Source organism: Alexandromys fortis, unplaced genomic scaffold (assembly GCF_014885135.2).
Source record: "Alexandromys fortis isolate MF-2015 unplaced genomic scaffold, M_Fortis_MF-2015_v1.1 scaffold_65, whole genome shotgun sequence".
Lineage (NCBI taxonomy): Eukaryota > Metazoa > Chordata > Mammalia > Rodentia > Cricetidae > Alexandromys > Alexandromys fortis.
The window spans coordinates 379,761-397,726 of NW_026067986.1; the positions used below are offsets into that span (position 1 = coordinate 379,761).

Below are 17,966 nucleotides of genomic sequence, written 5' to 3' on the forward strand. Positions count from 1 at the left end.
GATCATTGTAGGAGGATGTGAGTTTAAGATATTTATTTCATCATGCCGGGTGGTAGTGGCGCACAACTTTAATCCCAGTACTTGGGAGGCAGAGGCAGGCGGATCTCTGAGTTTGAGGCCAGCCTGGTCTACAGAGAGTATTCCAGAACAGCCAGGACTACACAGAGAAAGCCTGTCTTGAAAAACCAAGAAGAAAAAAAAAAAGTTATTTTTTTCACCTTTTGAAGCACCATCTAGTTATCTTTAAGACTGAAGGTCAACCAAGCACGCTGAGGAAGAGATGGAGAGAGACTGCCTAGCTGATTCATTCAACAAGAGCACAATGGATGCTTTTGAATTTGAGAAGCAAGCGGATTGAGTGTGTTGTCCTTAGGACTAGGAGAAGATGCAGGCAAGTCTCCATTTACTTAGCCTAAGTTTTATTTTTCCTTCTAGCTCTGAAATTGGGGTTTGCTGGGACTCAAACTCGGTACCCTGTGTGTGCCAATCAAACATGCTACCCAGAGTCCATTCCAGTCCCTGAACTCTTTTTCAGCGAACAGTTGCTGTGACCCCGCTTCTTGTGTTAGGAACCGTGATGGAAGCTGGGGATACTGAAGCATCTGACGCATCATAACTCCTGCGGCCACAGCCAACATAATGCTTCAACATTTCTTTCTCGAGCTGGGCGGTGGTGGTGCACACCTTTAATCCCAGCACTGGGGGGGCGGGGAGGAGCAGAGGCAGGCGGATTTCTGTGAGTTCGAGGCCAGCCTGGTCTACAGGAGCTAGTTCCAGGATAGGCTCTAAAACTACAGAGAAACCCTGTCTTGAAAAAAACAAAAAACAAAACAACAACAACAACAAAAAACAAAAACATTTCTGTCTCTGCTGGTTGCTTTTGAATTGTCCAAAGAGAAACTATTTCTTCTGGACAAATGTGAGGCAGGTGAGAGTCCCACCAGCTGTCCCAACTGTCTCCTCACTCCTGCTCCAACAGACTCAGACCCAAGATATTTAAAAAGTCATCTTCTGGGATAACCCAAATGCTGATGGGAGTTCTTGGGTGCTGAGTTCAGAAGCAAACACATCATACTTCCCAGAAATCCCCACAATGGGTGGAACTTGCAGCAACGGACACAGGCTGTGAGATGCAGTCAGGGGGATGGCTCTCTGCCCTCCCCGACGCCGTGTGTGCGTCTGTGTGTGTGTGTCTTGCCATTTTGGGCGAGCAACCGTGAACACAGAAAACATCACCAGGCTACACAGAGGACAAGCCAGGGCCATGGAAATCTGGCCCTGAATCCAGGACCTGCTCATTAAGATAGTTGTGACGTAATTCACCCATGCGTGCAGCTTTTAATCTCCCTCATCAAGGGGCCTGCTGGCTGCACAGCCCATGCAAACCCATCCTGATGGTTTCTGGGGGGGTTTAACACTCATCACCCTCTGACTTATTTCTTTTTTTTTTTTCCTTTGCAAAATGGCTATTGCCCAGAGCCAGCGTCTCTTTTCCAAAAGGTTGCTGTGCCAAAAGAGGTTTTGGAAACTGCCCTGCTGTCTGTCAGGAGCCAGGTGACTCACAGCAGTGAACGAACACACATAACGAGGATGCCTGATTGGATTACCAATTAACCACTCCACCTCGGGAGCGTGGTTGGAAAGAAGAGAAGAGGCCGTGTTTCGTTTGGGCAAATACCAAAAGGGCTTTATCATCCTGATCAAGGCACCAGCATGGGCACACTAGAGTTCTCCCAAGCCATCCCTCTGCAACTCCTGTCTCCAGATGTTCCGGCAAGAGGGAACTTGTTCCTTGAGCATAGGGTTATTGTGTCTGGACCACAGAGGAACCTCTGTGTCAGGGAGTGGGAGAAGCTGGCTGCTTCTTGTCTTCTGCTTCCACTGGGAGCCTTTGGAAACCAAAGGTAAAACATTCCCCTCTGAACACAAGCCTGCCCCGGAGTGTGTGTTATCTTACCTTGTCTCAGTGGAAGCACCTCCGTTCCCGTGCGCCTCGCGAGAGACTGGTGGGAGTCTTCACCATCCGTACTCAGCAAGAAGTGTCCCAGTGTGGGATCTCTGGAGTTTTCTTGAAAGTAAACATACGTGCGAACAGCATTAGCCCTAGTGCAGGTGAGGGAGGCCGAGCCAGGCTGTGCTGCTCTAAGCCCAGGTGGGCTGTTACTGGAGATGCTTGTGTGTTCTCCGGTTGCCAGGGTTCACCGAGGCACTCGGCACAGCGGGCTTATTGTCTAGGCCCTGTCTTCTGGGGGCCAGGATGAGGTGGAGATAAAGGGGCTTCCACGAGCCATACAACATCCATGCAGAGTCTGGATGAGGGTAGCGGGGCTAGGCCAGGGGGACACTCTCCAGTCGAGCGTAGCCTGGGTACAGGATTTGGTGATTGCTTTTGCTTTTCCTCTCCGTACAAGCCTTTGTGTGGCATTGCACGTGTGATCACAGGCTAGGACTGAGCTCTGGGACTACACAGGAATTGCAGCCCAGGCTGCACAGAGAAGCCATCTGTCCCTTGGTCACTTGCAAAGACTCAAGGTTTATGTAAACTTACTATGAAAGGAAAATGTACGTTTCTCCTCTGTTCTCTGTCCCAGCACAGAAAAAGCCTGGTTCCCCTCTCACCAAGCAATCTTCTAGCAGACAACAATGGAGCTTCCTGTACTTCTGGCTATTGCTGCCACTGCTACCTGGAGTCACCATCAAATTCCTCAGGTTCAAGGCTTAGATCCACAAGGCTCTCCCCATTTTAACTGTGGACTGCAAGCCCCCATTTGTGGCCTGTGCTTCTAACCCACCAGTTATGAGTAGGGCTTCCATGATTCCCTCCTTGAAATTGATACTTTCTTAGACACTCACAGAAGTCCCTAGGTTTACTAATGTGTTAGAAGGAGTATAGCCCAACAGCCAGATGATGAGGTACACAGGGCAGGGTCTGGGAGCTTCTGTACCCTCTCTGAGCATATGTGACCCCCTTAGTGTAAACTTCATCATTTTCAGAGAGGTTTCCCCATGAGCAAGAAGAAACTTCTATTTGGAAATTCCATGGGTTTTTAGGTCTGTGACAGAAACCAGGGACAAAGGCTAAATATAGTTCATATCATATTACTCTTACTTTTCCTGCTTCCAAGGCAAAGGGGCAGCAGTAAGTCAGGCCTCCAGCTGGAGGGGATGCTGAGGGGCAAATGCATAATTCACTTGCAAGCATATAAATGTGCATAAAGATACAAACACGTGTGCATACACATGCATACTCCCAAAAGACAAACATACATACGCACAGCCACATACACGCAGGCATGCAAGCTTATACACATGTCACATTCCAACAAGGGCACAATGCACTGAAACATGCACACTGTCGCAGGCTTGAATGCACCTCAGACACGCACTGTTGTATGCTTAGACACATATAGGCATGCATCATGCACACAACACACACATGTTCTGAAATGGACAGATTAGCATACATATACCGTCACACACTCTGAGATCCGTGACCATTCATACACTCACACACATGCACACACACCCAGTGTATACACTTGGGATTCCTTGTCTCAGTTATGGCTGTGTTATTCTCGTCTAATAACATCCTCCCTTTATGAGAATCTCCAAGACTAGGTGTGTGTGTGTGCTGTAATTTTTCTGGGGCTATTGACCTCCAGGGTGGCCCTTGGTGAAGAAGGGACACTAGTTGAGCTTGTGCCATTTGTATCATGGATAAGGGGAGATAAAACTGAGAAAAAAAAGGCTCAACAGCATTTGTGGGGAAAGGAGGAGGGAAAGAAGGGATTTGGTTGTGACTACCTCAACCCTAAACAGAGAAACTGAAAACACAGAATAGAGTTAGTGACTTACATATTTAATTTATGCTTCTGAGAATTCAACCTCACGTGCTTTGAGGACAGAATGAGAGGTGGAAGGAGAGACAGATGGGGGCAGGGAGAGAGCAGTTGATTTAAATAGACAGTTTCTAAGTATCACGAAAAAATAGGAGTCTAGCTGTTGTCTCCCTACGGCTCTCAGCCCCCTGGTCCCTCAGTGAGAGTTGTTCCTTCTTCCTTCCACATGGCTAACTCCTTCATGTGGTGCTCCCCAGAGGAGGACATGGCCCAAAGCTCTGCGGGAGGAGGGAAGGAAGGCTCTGAGGAGCGTGGGCTGCATTTAAAAAACAGATTAAGATTTATTATTTATTGGTTTTATTTTATGTGCATGAGTGTTTTGCTTACACGTAGGCATATATGCTATGTGCATTCCTGGTGCCTGGAGAGGCCAGGAGAGGGTTCCAGGTCCGCTGGAAATGGGGTTACAGACACTTGGGTGCTGGGAACAGGCCAGGAATCCCCTGAAAGCGCAAATGCTCTTAATCGCTGAGCTGACTTTTCAGTCTCTCAGCTGCATCTCTTTGACGACTGACTGTCAGCTTCCAGCATGGCTCCTCTTGAGATTTTTAGGGTAATTCAGACTCTTGGCAACATTTGCTTCCTGCACTGCCTTGTTCTAAGCCCTGTCCCAGCTGCCCCTGCACTGTCTTGCGGTGTTGCATTTGATCTCGGTCACTCCTTGACTGCCAGTGTCTATGTGGGGCTCAGTCACAGAGGACATGGTTTGCCCTGCCTCACCCTACAGTAGGAAGGCAGCATCTTTTCCCTCCTGGGAACAGGCCTCAAGTCCGCCCTGGCCTGGAGGATGATTTCCCTCTGGAAGCTTTCTCTGCTGCCAGGTCCACAGGATCCTGTGCCCAGGGAGGCTAACACTGGCTGCAGCGGTGTTAAGTATGTCTACTGAACCCAGGCGTGTGCAACACAGGAGTTCAGGGAGCCACGTCATCACATGTGACTGCCAGAGGGAGGAAACAGGTCGCTGGTGTATATTGGTGCAGCAAACTCTCCAAACAAGTCAGATTCTTTAGGGGGACGGCCGAACATTTATTTCACCAATACAACTGGGAATACCACCATTTCCCCTTTTGGTGGGAAATCTAGACAGGAGCCACAGAAAAGAATGGGGTACAGTTTCCACACACCCCAGAATGAATACCTGTTTTTTCTGGCAGTGTTCTCTCACTTGGGCCACCTGTGGGACTGTTGCAGCCTGAGGTCCTGGGGCTGTCCATGTCCTTCTGGATCTTTGAACTTTTGCGTTCTTTAATTGGGAGTAGGAGACCCACTGGTTGGTCCTCGCTCTGGACCAGGATATCACCATCTCCTAAAGCAAAACAGGACACTCGTGAGTGGAAAAGCTCTGGAACCAGGAAGACCAGTTCGTGGCTTTTCTGGCTTAGTTGATAGTTGCTGGTGTTGGGGATAATGGTTCTGTTTGTTTTCATCTCTGTTTCTCCTTTCAGACCTGCTCAGGGGAAGGGAGCTGAAGAGTGAAATTGCTCTTGGTGAGAACAGGAGCCCTTCCTCGAGGGGAGGAGTGGGGAAGTGGTAGCTGTGACTCTCTCATAGATGGGACCCAGAGATGGGGATGAGCCTGAGAGACTGCAGACTCCCCAGTCTGAAAGCTCAGGGGATTTTGATTATAAGATACAGTTTTCTTTCCTTTTGAGACAGTATCTGATTGTGTAGCCCAGTCTGGCCTTAAAGTGTGGTCTCTCTGCCTCAGTTTCCCAAATGCTGGGGTCACAGGCCTATGCTACCCTACCCTGCTGGATCCAGATTTCTGATGACAAAACCAATGATCACATTCCCTTCTCAAGCTATATTGTGAACAAAGTACAGATTTATTGATTCAGGATAGACTGGATACCCATATATAGCATTAAATCTAATTGTTTTTTATTAAAAACATGGCGTCAGATATTAGGGGGTGAAGGCTAAGAGATCAGAGAAGCAGAGCAGCCGGCCACTAGAGAGACATTTTACCTCTATCGAATGAATCATCAGACCAAAAGGGTGATCCTGTCCTCAGACTGAGTCCTCAGACTGCATCTCCAAACTGTACTGAGCTCTTGTCTTCTCCCGCCTTATATTCCTCTCTCTGCCTAAACACACCACTCCTGTCTCCACCTCCCTAGTGCTGGGATTAAAGGTGCGGCACTTTAATCCCGAATACTGGGAGTAAAGGTGTGAGCCACCACTGCCTGGCTTCCAGTGGCTTAGCTCTGCACTCTGATCTTCAGGCAAGCTTTATTTGTTAAAACACAAACAAAGTATCACTACACTCATATCCTCACTATGTCCCTTATGTAAGGTGGCATTTAGCATTTACTTATAACCTACATGCATCCCTTGTATACTTGTCTCTAGGTTCCTTATAATATCGATACAATGTAAATGGTATGCAAATAGTTGTTATATAGTACTGTTTAGGGGAGAATAGCAAAAAAAATAAAAAAGAGTGGGTGTTTAGTACAGTTGATTTTTTCCCCCCAAATATTTTTGATTTGTAGGTGGTTGAATCTGTGGATGCAGAGTAAACATATTGATTTGGAGGACCAACTATACCACCCTCCAGATGGTAGACAGAAGGCCACAGGATTGATTGAAAACATACTCCAGAAAGCACGTTTTAATCCTTCATCTCTGTTCTCTCATCTCCACTGCAGTATGGACTGCTCTCTGGGGTGACAGAACCTGGGACCACACCTACAAAAGCTTGGTTTGTCTGTTAGAGATGATGATGGTCTTTGTTTCATATTTGATACATTGTTGCATTTAGGCTTAAAAGCTGGCTTCACATGAAATCTCAAAATTTCACAGGGTGTTTATTTATTATAAAAGGAATAAGTACTTTCCCCCTCCTTCCTTAGGCAGGGTCTCTCTACATAGCCCTGGTTGTCCTGGAACTCACTATGTAGACCATGCTTGCTGTGGGACAATGGTCTTGTACCCTGTAAAGATTTGTTACTTGTAATTTAATAAAACACGATTATCCAGCAGCTAGGCAGGAAGTAGAGGTGGGGCAATGAGAGCAGGAGAATTCTGGGAAGAGGAAAGAGTCAGTCTGCAGGCGTAACCTAGATACAGAGGAAGCAAGATGAGACTGACTGTCTGATAAAAGGTACAAAGTCACGTGGCTAACACAGACAAGAATTATGGGTTAATGTAAGATGTAAGAGTTAATAAGAAGCCTGAGTAATAGGCCAACCAGTTTATAATTAATGTAGACCTCTGTGTGTTTCTTTGGGACTTAACTACTGCGGGAGTGGGCGGGACAGAAACCTCTATCAAAAAATGGGTGCCAATTTGTTGTAGGAGGCCACTTGTTTGTTCCTTGACTGCTTAGCCCCAAAATAACCACATAGAAACTGTATCAATTATATCACTACTTGGCCCATTAGCTCTAGCTTCTTATTGGCTAACTTTTACATCTTAATTTAACCCATTTCTATTAAACTCTGTATCGCCACATGGCTGTGGGTTACCAAATAAAGTTCCATCCAGTGTCTATCTCTGGCAGGGCTACATGGCTTCTCACTGACTCTGCCTTCTTTCACAGCATTCAGTTTAGTTTTCCCTGCCTAGTGAAGTTCTGCCTTGCTATAGGCCAAAGCAGTTTCTTTATTCATTAACCAGTAAAAGCAACACATAGACAGAAGAACCTCACACACTATTGCTGGCCTTGAACTCACAGGGATCCGCCTACCTGCCTTTGCCACCCAAGTGGGTTTAGAGGTGTCAGTCACCATTCCTGATAGTATTTTCACAGTGGAGAAATCTGGCAGACACCATCTTTGACCAAATACAGTTTGCATCACTTCCTATGGAACACGCTGTCACTGATGTCATAAGAACTAACTCGGAAACCTGACGTACCCATGAGCAACTGCCGTTCTAGCACTCGTGAGATAGAACAGGAGGATCAGTAGTTCAAGGTCATCCACAGATACACAGTGAGTTTGGAGACAGCTTGGGCAATATTTCTACATTAGATTCCATCTCAAATAACCAAACCAAGTTTGGCGGTGGTTGGTGTACACATCTTTAATCCCAGCACTTGGGAGGCAGAGGCAGGTGGATCTTTGGGTTTGAAGCTGGCTTGGTCTACAGAGCTGTTTCCAGGACAGCCAGGGCTACACAGAGAAACCCTGTTTTGATAAACCAAACCAAAACCAAACCAACCAACTAAACAAACAGAACACCACAAACAACAACAACAAAATCCCAAACCAAGCCAAACTTAAACTCAACTACGTCAGCAACAACAACAATCCACAGGACAGAACAAAACCATGCCTAGACAATTCTTAGAGGTTAAAAGACCCTGAAGACAGGTGAGAACTAAATGCTACACATGGTCAGGTTAGCTCTGTTTTACCAATGTAACCAGAAAATATTATGGAGAGCTGATTCAGCGAGTAAGTAATTTGCAAGCTAGATGCTGTTAGTTGTGTTGAAGCTTGTGGGGTTAAGGCAGTGACTGCCAGGAAAAACAGCCATTTTCAAGAGGCTGGGGGTGAACTAACCTCCCGCAAAGACTTTCTCTCTGTGGAGGACCCTCCTGTGTCTTGCCTTGTTTCCTTTTAGAGTGAGGTTCCTGTGAGGTGTTGGAGGGAGAAAGGAACTACCTTGAGGTGAGGGTGTGTCCTGGCCACTGGCCACTGGGAGATGCACAGTTATCCCCCTGGGCCTTTCTAAGTACAGACGCTTCAGGGGAGGCCGCCATAAAGTTGTGGATTCTTCTGGTTCTGGATCAGAGTCAGGGTGCTGAGCACCTAGAAGGCAAAGAAAAGTAAGTTGTTTTTGGCACGAGCCTTGTCTTTGTGGAGACCCATCTCTTCCTTGCTTGCATGATGGGGTTTGGGTAAATCTGTGTCTATTCTGTGACTCCAGGGTTGATCATGTGACTGCATGATGGGGTTTGGGTAAATCTGTAACCATTCTGTGACTCCAGGGTTGACCACGTGATTGAGCTTGGATTATAAAAGGACTACATTATCTTAGCCACAGTGATTGGTTCCAGGGAAGGGCCACAGCCCAAGCCAGACTGTCCCTCCCTCACCTCATCTTCCCCTCCCTCCCTTCCTCTCTCCATCTTTGGGTGATGCTGAGGAGGGACACATTCTCCAAGAAATTCAACAAAACAATCTCCTGTAAAATTTCCAGAAGTTAATACTCTATAAGAAATCAGAAGCAATTTCTGTTGAAGTTTCTAAAAAGTTCTGAGTCCCTTAAAATAGGGGTTATCTTTTGTCCCAGACTGACCAGGGAGGTCCCAGGAGCAAGAATCCCTGTTAAGCAAGGGCACAGCCAAACAGCTTAGTTAGGGAATTTCCCCTATGGCATGGGCCGGCACGGGAGTGGGGACTCTCGAGTCTCCTCCTCTGGGTGCCTACTTCAGTTAGACCTGTTCTCCTAGATCATGTTCTCACAGAGATCCTCTTAGAAAGAACAGAAGCCTTTTCCTGACAGAGACTGTTGAGATTGTATTTTAGATAATGAAATAATTTTAAAAATCAAAAGGATTAGCCGGCGGTGGTGGCACATGCCTTTAATCCCAGCACTTGGGAGGCAGAGACAGGTGGATCTCTGTGAGTTTGAGGCCAGCCTTGTTGACAGAGCAAGATACAGGACTGGCTCCACAGCTACTGGGAAACACTGTCTTGAAAAAAAAAAATCAAAAAACAAAAGTAAAAAAGGAGACTCTTTTGGGCAAATTTTTTCTTTTTATAAAATGAGGTCCAAATAGCCAATAATTGCTTTTAGTTTGGTTGCTAGGTAATTCAGTTAAATAAATCTAATGTTTAACCTAAAGCCCTAACTTCATCCAAGTTGTCTGATAATATCCATCTCTCTGATCTTTTTAAGCAAGCCTTTTGTCCCGGGTGGTTTTATGTCATCTTGACACAAGCTAGAGTCATCTGAAAGGAAGGACCCTCAACTGAGAAGATGTCTCCATGAGATCAGGCTGTAGGGCATTTTCTTAATTAGTGATCAATGGGGGAGGGGGGAGGGCCCAGCCCATGTTGGGTGGTGCCATTGCTGGGCTGCTGGTCCTGGATTCTATAACAAATCAGACTGAGCAAGCCATGGGGAGCAAGTCAGTAAGCAGCTCTCTTCCATGGCTGCTGCTGCAGCTCCTGCCTGCAGGTTGCTGCCCTGTGTGCCCTGCCTTGCTTTCTCCTCAATGGAGGAAATGTGACTGGGTATGTGAGCAATAGAAACCCTTTCCTCTCCAAATTGCTTTTGGTGGTGGTGGTGTTTTGCCATAGTAATCCCAAGTAGGACAATTCCCCACCCCCATTTCCATTTTTAGTTGCTTTTTTTTTGTATTACATAATTCTTTTGTAAGCTTCCAGAGCATTTATACTATCTAAGGCATACATAAATGAGGAGTTATTTATGTATCTGTCTGTCTTCTTTTCCTAGTTTAGAAGCACGAAAGGCTCAGTGTATACAACTGAATCCGGTATGAATTTTCCTTTGTTTCCTCTTTTTCTGAGAATGAACTCAGCCACCACTTCTGGCAGGGTTGGACCGGCAGGGATCCCGACTTCTAACCCTTTCTGACTTGACCAAGTTCCTCAGAAGTGCCGTCAGCAGGGGACCTACCTCTCCTGTAGGCCTTTTCTTTGGGGGCCCCTGGGGCATGGAAATGAATCTCCATTGGGATAATGAAGAGCTCCATTGGGGGATCATTGGCTTTAAAACGGCTCCTCAGGGGGTTGAAGACTCTGGGTGATTCTTCTGAAATAGGAGGTAATTTCAGAGCCTTTGGTGCCTGGAGAAAGTTTAAACACAAAACCAAAGTGACTGGTATCAGAACTGCTGCTTGGGGAGGGCTGAATGATGCTGTATCTAACTGTGTTTCTTGTACAAATAGTCCCTAAAAGAGCAAAGGTCATGGATGGGCTGGGAGCTGGTGCTGATTGCTCTGGCGTGTGTTGGGAGTGTTGCTTTGATGTCTCCAGGGAGCTCTGAGTATGTACTGCCTGCCTGACTCTTCTAGTTTTATCCACACTTGTAATTCCAGCCCATGGGAAGTGGAGGCAGGAGGATCAGGAGTTCGAGATCATCTACAGTCAAGCAGCAAATTCAAAGCCAGCCTGGGCTGCCCCAAACTTTCTTCTCCCTACCATAAAAACCTTTGAGAGAATAATAGTCTCTGTTGTGACGAGGGAGACCGGTGTGGGTTGAAGTGTCATGGCTGGGACTTCTGCATACTGACGTTGTTAAGAGGCTAAGCAGAGGGAACAAGGAGCAGAACACTAACTATTCAACCTCAGGTGAGAAGAGAGAAGGGGCCCAGAACGGGACTGGTTCCTCTTGGTAACAATTTCTTCCTCTCCTCCTCCTCCTCTTCTTTTTGTTGTTGTCTTGTTTTGTTTCTCAAGACAGGGTTTCTCTGTGTAGTCTTGGCTACCTTAGAATCACTCTGTAGACCAGGCTGGCTTTGAACTCACAGAGATCCGCCTGCCTCTGCCTCCTGAGTGCTAGGATTAATTAAAGGTGTGCACCACTACTGCTGGATGTCTTTCGGTAACTTTTTTTTTACATCCCAAAGTTTCCCCTCCTTTCTCTCCTCACAGTCGTGTGTGTGTGTGTGTGTGTGTGTGTGTGTGTGTGTGTATGTGTGTGTGGTATGTCTGTATGTATGGTGTGTGTATATGGATTGTGGTGTGTGTGTGTGTGTGGTAAGTCTGCATGTATGTGTGTGTGAGGTGTTTGTGTGTGCTGTACGGTATGTCTGTATGTATGGTGTATCTGTGTCTGTGGGGGTGTATGTGTGTGTGTTGATGAGGGTGGACCTTGGTGCATGTTAGACAAACACCTTACTACTGAGTTGCCTTCCCAGCCTCTGTTTCACTGTGTAATCCAGGCTGGCTTTGAACTCACAACTATCCGGCCTTTACCTCGTGAATGGTCTCGCCACACTTGGAATCTAAGATATTTGCTAGAGAATGGATTTCTTCCTGTTAGGGTTTAGCACTCAGTTTGGTCCCTGGCAGAAAAATCTCAGCCTCTGATCATGTTGTCACATGAACACAATTAAAGAGTCATCGTGCCAGCTTCAACGACTCGTTTGGCTTGGCTTCTACTTCCTACTCTCAAATATACACACGCACATGCACACACACACACACACTCACAACCATATGTATAATATTACCTCCAGTTCCAGTCATTCAGAAATTGCAGAACACTTCACTTTTTGTTTGCAACATTTTAGCATATGAATTTACTGCTCTGAGATGTGTGGGTGCTAGTTTTCAGAGGAAGAAAAAAAAATAAAGATTTTTTTGTTTTTCCCCAGTGCTTAAAAGAAAAAAAAAAACCAGGAATCAGAAGCACACATAAGCATCCTACATGTTTGGGGCTGATTGAGGAAGGAAATTCTATCCAATTTGTGCAGAGTAATATTTATAATTTTGAAACATTAATAAAATGATTAGCCAAACGCACACACAAGATCTCTGTTCCTAGAGACCCTCCCCGCACAGGTGCTGCCCACCAACGGCCCTGTTTTGAATACGGACCTTGTGGGTTCTGTTTCACAAGGGTCCCATTGAGAAAGCCATGTGGGAACTCAGACTTATTGTGTGAGGGATGGCTGAAGAAGCCAAGCCTTAATTTCTTTATTCTAATTAGAAATTGACACAGGGTTTTAACACAGTGAAAAAAATGTTGCTTTCCTGTGCCTGGGACTCAAAGGCATCCCTTTCCTCTGTGCCTGGCTCAGGTCAGGGCTGGCTAGGTGTGAGAGCTTAGGTCCGTGTTGATCCCGCGGTGATGCAGGAGTTTAGGTTTGCTTTTTACTCCTGGCCCGATGGAACCTGGGAGACGGCTGAGACTCGGGACCACCCAGAGTCCTGAGCAGAGGGGAAACAACAGCCCTTACTGGTATCAGCATTGCCTAAATTGTGTACAGTCCTTCAGAGACACCTTCAGATGGTAGTGGCCTTTCCGTATTCACAGAGCAGCTAGGGGGCAGAACATTTTGGAGTGTCTTATCTACCATTGATGCTTCCCAAATGCCAGCATCCCATACAGAATCGTGAGGGAGGGTCAGGTCAGAGATCGCCAGAGTCATCTTTTCTTTTCTTTTTTTTAAATGACTTATTATTTTTATTTCTTGTGCATTGGTGTTTATCTCTGTTTGTGTCTGTGTGAAGGTGTCAGAGCCCCTGAAACTGGAGTTAAAGATGGTTGTGAGATGCTATGTGGATGCTGGGAATTGAGCTCTGATCCTGTGGAGGGGCAGTCAGTGCTCTCAACTGCTGAGACATCTCTCTAGCCCCTGGCCAGAGTCACCTTACGGAAGAAGGTGTTTTTCACTTCTAAAATTTTTATCACACTTGTTTACTGATTTTACACATGAATGGGCACCTGTTACTGTGCATGTGGACGGCAAAGGACAATTTGTGGGAGTTAGCACTGTAATCCTACTGCGTGAGTCCCGGGAATTGAGTCAGGCTGTCAGGCTTGGTGGCAAGAGTTCTTTAAAGCTGCACCGTCTTGCTGGCCCGATTTTTGACATTTTAAAAAAAAGATTTATTTATTTATTTATTTATTTATTTATTTATTTATTTATTTATTTATTATGTATAGAGTATTCTGCCTGCATGTATGCCTGCAGGTCAGAAGAGGGCACCAGATCTCATTACAGATGGTTGTGAGCCACCCTGTGGTTGCTGGGAATTGAACTCAGGCCCTCTGGAAGAGCAGCCAGTGTTCTTGACCCCTGAGCCATCTCTCCAACCCTTTTCTTGACTTCTGAAAGGAGTTCATAAGCTTACCAAATTATCCTATATTAGCAAAGGTGACTGAGTGTCACCTGAGTGAAATATCTCCACTCAGTTTCCCTAGCATTTGTAACTGGTAGTGAACCAGCTGCTCACAGGCTCAAGTTCTGCCCTTACGTGTTTAGAAAAACTCCCTGTCTCCTCACGGGACAGGGTTCTATTGCTCCGAGGAGTGATGGGGGGCTGCTGAATCCAATTTCCAACAGGAAACTGCCACAGCACCTCATTCCCAGCTCCACCTCGTGAGTTCAGAGACATCTCTCCGAGTTATTTAATTTCTAGAATGGGATTCAATACACACAGACACGTACAGACATACACACGTGAACACACACACATGCACATACATTTGCAAACACACGCACATACAGATACACACATGTGCATACACACATACACACTTGTCGACACAAACACACACACATGCACACACACATACACACAGAGATACAGGCACACACATTTGCACACACAGGTCCACACACATTCCCCTACCTTTTTTTTCTTTGTTTCCCCAAGGGCTCTTTGTTCTGAGCCCATGGCAGATGGTATAGGAGGGAAAAGGCACCCTCTAACAGGAGGCTCCTGGGACGAGCAGCTGCCTCTGGTCTTGTGGGGTAGCGTGTTCCCTTGATTATCTGTAGAAACAGGTAGGAATGAAAGTGTGTCAGCTGCAGGTATGGGGTGGACTGCTGAATCTTAACTCTTGTTACTCTTTTCTTCCTTTTTTGTGTGCCTCTGTGTGTGTCGATACATGCTACATGCCTGCAGAGGCCAGAGGTTATTGGATCCTTTGGAGCTGATTACAGGCGGTTGAGAGAGTCGTGAACCATCCAGTGTGTGTGATGGGAACTGGAATGAGCTCTCCTGGAAGAGCAGGAAGGACTTTTACTATGAAGCCACCTCTCCAGCCCTCTATTTATGTTTGAGCAGGGGTTTACATATTATAGTACAGGCTAGCTAGCTGAAACTCACCATGTAATGCAGAGCTGCCTTAAACTGGCACGCCAGATTCCTGACTGCTGGGGTTACAAGTCTATACCGCCATCCCTAACCTGAGTGCTGGGTTACATGTCTATACCACCATCCCTAACCTGAGTGCTGGGTTACAAGTCTATACCGCCATCCCTAACTTAGTGCTGGGTTACAAGTCTATACCACCATCCCTAACCTGACTGCTGGGTTACAAGTCTATACCTCCATCCCTAACCTGAGTGCTGGGGTTATAAGTCTATATTGCCATCCCCTAACCTGACTGCTGGGGTTACAAGTCTATACCGCCATCCCTAACCTGAGAGGCTTTCTATGTATAGAATGAATATGTAATCAAATACATATACAAGACTAGAAAATAGAAGTTTTATGCAAATTTGACTGATGAGAAGAAAACGAGGGAGAGTGTGGGTTACTGAGATGGCAATGGCTTTGCCATGGCAGGTAGGAGGAGACCCTCAGTCTCACTCTCTGGGAGCTTGTGACTGAGTCAGGTGGTGGTGAGAATAATGGTGATAATAACACAAGAATACTGAGAACTGAAAATGAAAATGAAATCGTGCACTGTGTTTTACATGTGCTAACCCGTGCAATCCCCACGGCAGCCTCAAAGTCGCCTTATCCTCATCCCACAGAGTGGGAAGCAGCCTCAGCAACCTTAAACAACGTGTCTGAGATCCTAGACTCAGCACTTGAATGACGGAATTCATGCCGCTAAGTGCTAGGGAAAGCGGAGCCCTGCAGGGTCTCATTCCCACATTTACTGCCCCCCCCCCCCCACGCCATTTTCCAAGGTGAGTGGTAAGAGAAGCGCATCTGATGAGCCTGTGTTCTCAAGGGAACTCTGCATAAGCTCACTTAGATCAACGGATCAACGTAGACCTCAGGCTCAGACACTGAGACCTGCTTTTCTACCTGGGAAGGCACGGCTGTAGACGGTGAAGAGGTCTCTGTCGCTAGGAAGCTGGAGGTGACTGATGCGGGCACGCCCAAGGGCCTTGTTGGAGGCTGGCTGTGTCTTTTCATTGTGGCTTTCCTCCTGAGCGTGGACATGGAGGTGGCTCTCTATCAGTGCTTCCTAGGGAACAACAGACACACAGGCTCGCAAACATAAGGGGATTAAGCGTCTCTCTGTAACTCAGGCCTTGTGGGTTCAAGGACGAAGTCTCTCTGCAGAGTAGGAAACAAGGCCACAGCAGCACAATCTCTAACACTGTTTATTACTGTGAAACTATTGACCAAAAGGGAAGGACACACAGCCATGTCTGACACACAGTGCTTTGCAGAAAGGAAAAAGAAATCAGGATAAAGAGCCTAAACCACTAACTTTAAATCATAAAATCTCTTTCCTCTTCTTGATGTCCCTGCTCTCCTTGACATGTGACCTCTTAAAGCCAAACAAGATTATTCGAGATAGCAACAGATACTGTCTCTGTTGCTCTGTGTAACCCACACACACCTCTTTCACACCCCCATGTCCCCACACTACACACACTAACACACACACACACACCTCTCTCACATCCCCCATGTCCACACACACAGAGATCTCCCTCATACCATGTCCTAACACTACACACATACATGCACACATACATATATATATCTCTCTCACACCCCATGTCTACACACACACACACACATACACACACATACATATATCTCTCTCACACCCCAATGTCCCTACACTACACACACACTGCACTACACACACACACACACACACACACACACACACGCACACACACACACACACGCACACACAGTCTCAGAGTTCAGAAAGCACTTCTACATTTTAACTCACAACTCCATCCTGCCGAGGAGTTCATTCTGGAGGCTGGAGGTTAAGTTCTTAGTCTATTACAACTAGTCAGGAACGTAGACCACGCCTAAGGCCACAATTCTATCTTTCTAGACAGACCTAGATGGGGCAGGGAGTCAGGGAGACTCTGTTTCAGCGACGTGGGAAGCCAGGGGTTGGACAGAGTGAGGTCGGCCCCTTCACCCCAGGACCTCTGAGACCACTCCCTGTCCAGAGCCTACTGTGACTTCCCAGGTGGGGAATGTGTGGGCAGCTTTCTCAGGGCTTTTACCTGCAGAAGACCACCCCCCCTTAAAAGGAGCACCTGGCAACGTCAGGGTTCCTTGGGTGATAGTTTAAGAAACTGTATCCAGAGTCAAAGTTCTCTTCGCAGGGACATCTCAAGAAAAGACAAAGGAGGGAGACTCTGGAGTCAAGAGGAACAGAGAGTCCTGATAGAAACCACACCTCAACCTGGCGTTCATCTTCCTGCCGTGACTGCTTCCTGAGTGGCGTTGGGTGGGTCCACGGATTGCTGTGGTTCTGGGCGGCAGAGCCCTGGTCTACATGAGCACCCGTGCCAGCTTCCTCTTTCTTCAGGCCCTGTGGATCTGCAGAGGGGACAGTGGATCAGCTGGGAACAGACACACCATGGAGCCTCCACGGAAGTGGCAGCCAGGACCAACTACCAAGTCAGAAGGCTGCCCGGATGTCAGGAACGTGAGGCGGCTTCTTGGATCTTGTTTCCTCATTTGTAAAATGGGGATCCTGATTTTTGCCCTGTTTCCTTATAGAGGTGCCTGGGCCTCAAATCAGATAACAACAGTGACCATTTCTGTATGAAGGGCAAGGGATCCTGGGCGGCGGTGTGATTGTGTGTCATGACCTGTAACCGCTGAGATGCCGAATTGCAAACCTGACCTTGGGGTTCCTGGGTGTCTCCTGTTGGTTTTCTTGGGGGAAGAAAACGAATTCATGGCCCCAAAGTTTATATATTTTTAAAGCATTGTCACAAAAATCACAGGATTAAAAAACATTTGAGTGGTGACACATGTCTGCAATCCCAGCATTTAGAAAGCTGAGGCAGGGGAATTGTGAGTTTTAGGTTAGTCTGGGCTACATAGTGAGACTCTGTCTCAAAATATTTATTAAAATATTTATTAAAAAGTAAAGCCAACTCACTAACAAACACAAAATAATATTAGAGAAGATACTTCAGAAATCTGAACAGTAAAGCCTAGACCTGTGTTGTCCAGCACAGGAGCTGCAAGTCACATATGGCTATCTGCATGCAAATGAATCAGAACTAAATTAAAAACTCAGTTTCGCAGTTGGAGTAGCTACGTTCCAATGCCCACGAGACATATGTGATTAACTGCCACTCTCCTGGATAGCACACGAGTCACAGTTTCCAGACTGACCCCTGCATCTTCCAGATGAAGACGATGAAAACAGAACCCCTAGATCTTATTCTGCAAAACTTTA

General features: G+C 46.6%; 1 protein-coding gene across 1 annotated transcript in view; it reads right to left on the bottom strand.

Moving 5' to 3' along the window:
* Nucleotides 1–17,966, bottom strand: part of Kiaa2012 (KIAA2012 ortholog) — an 88,748-nt gene that overhangs the window by 55,852 nt on the left and 14,930 nt on the right. Inside the window, 7 exon segments of the mRNA XM_050159306.1 lie at nucleotides 1,958–2,068; nucleotides 5,038–5,205; nucleotides 8,513–8,659; nucleotides 10,497–10,665; nucleotides 14,183–14,325; nucleotides 15,596–15,758; nucleotides 16,950–17,092. Coding sequence (XP_050015263.1) covers nucleotides 1,958–2,068; nucleotides 5,038–5,205; nucleotides 8,513–8,659; nucleotides 10,497–10,665; nucleotides 14,183–14,325; nucleotides 15,596–15,758; nucleotides 16,950–17,092 — 1,044 coding nt within the window.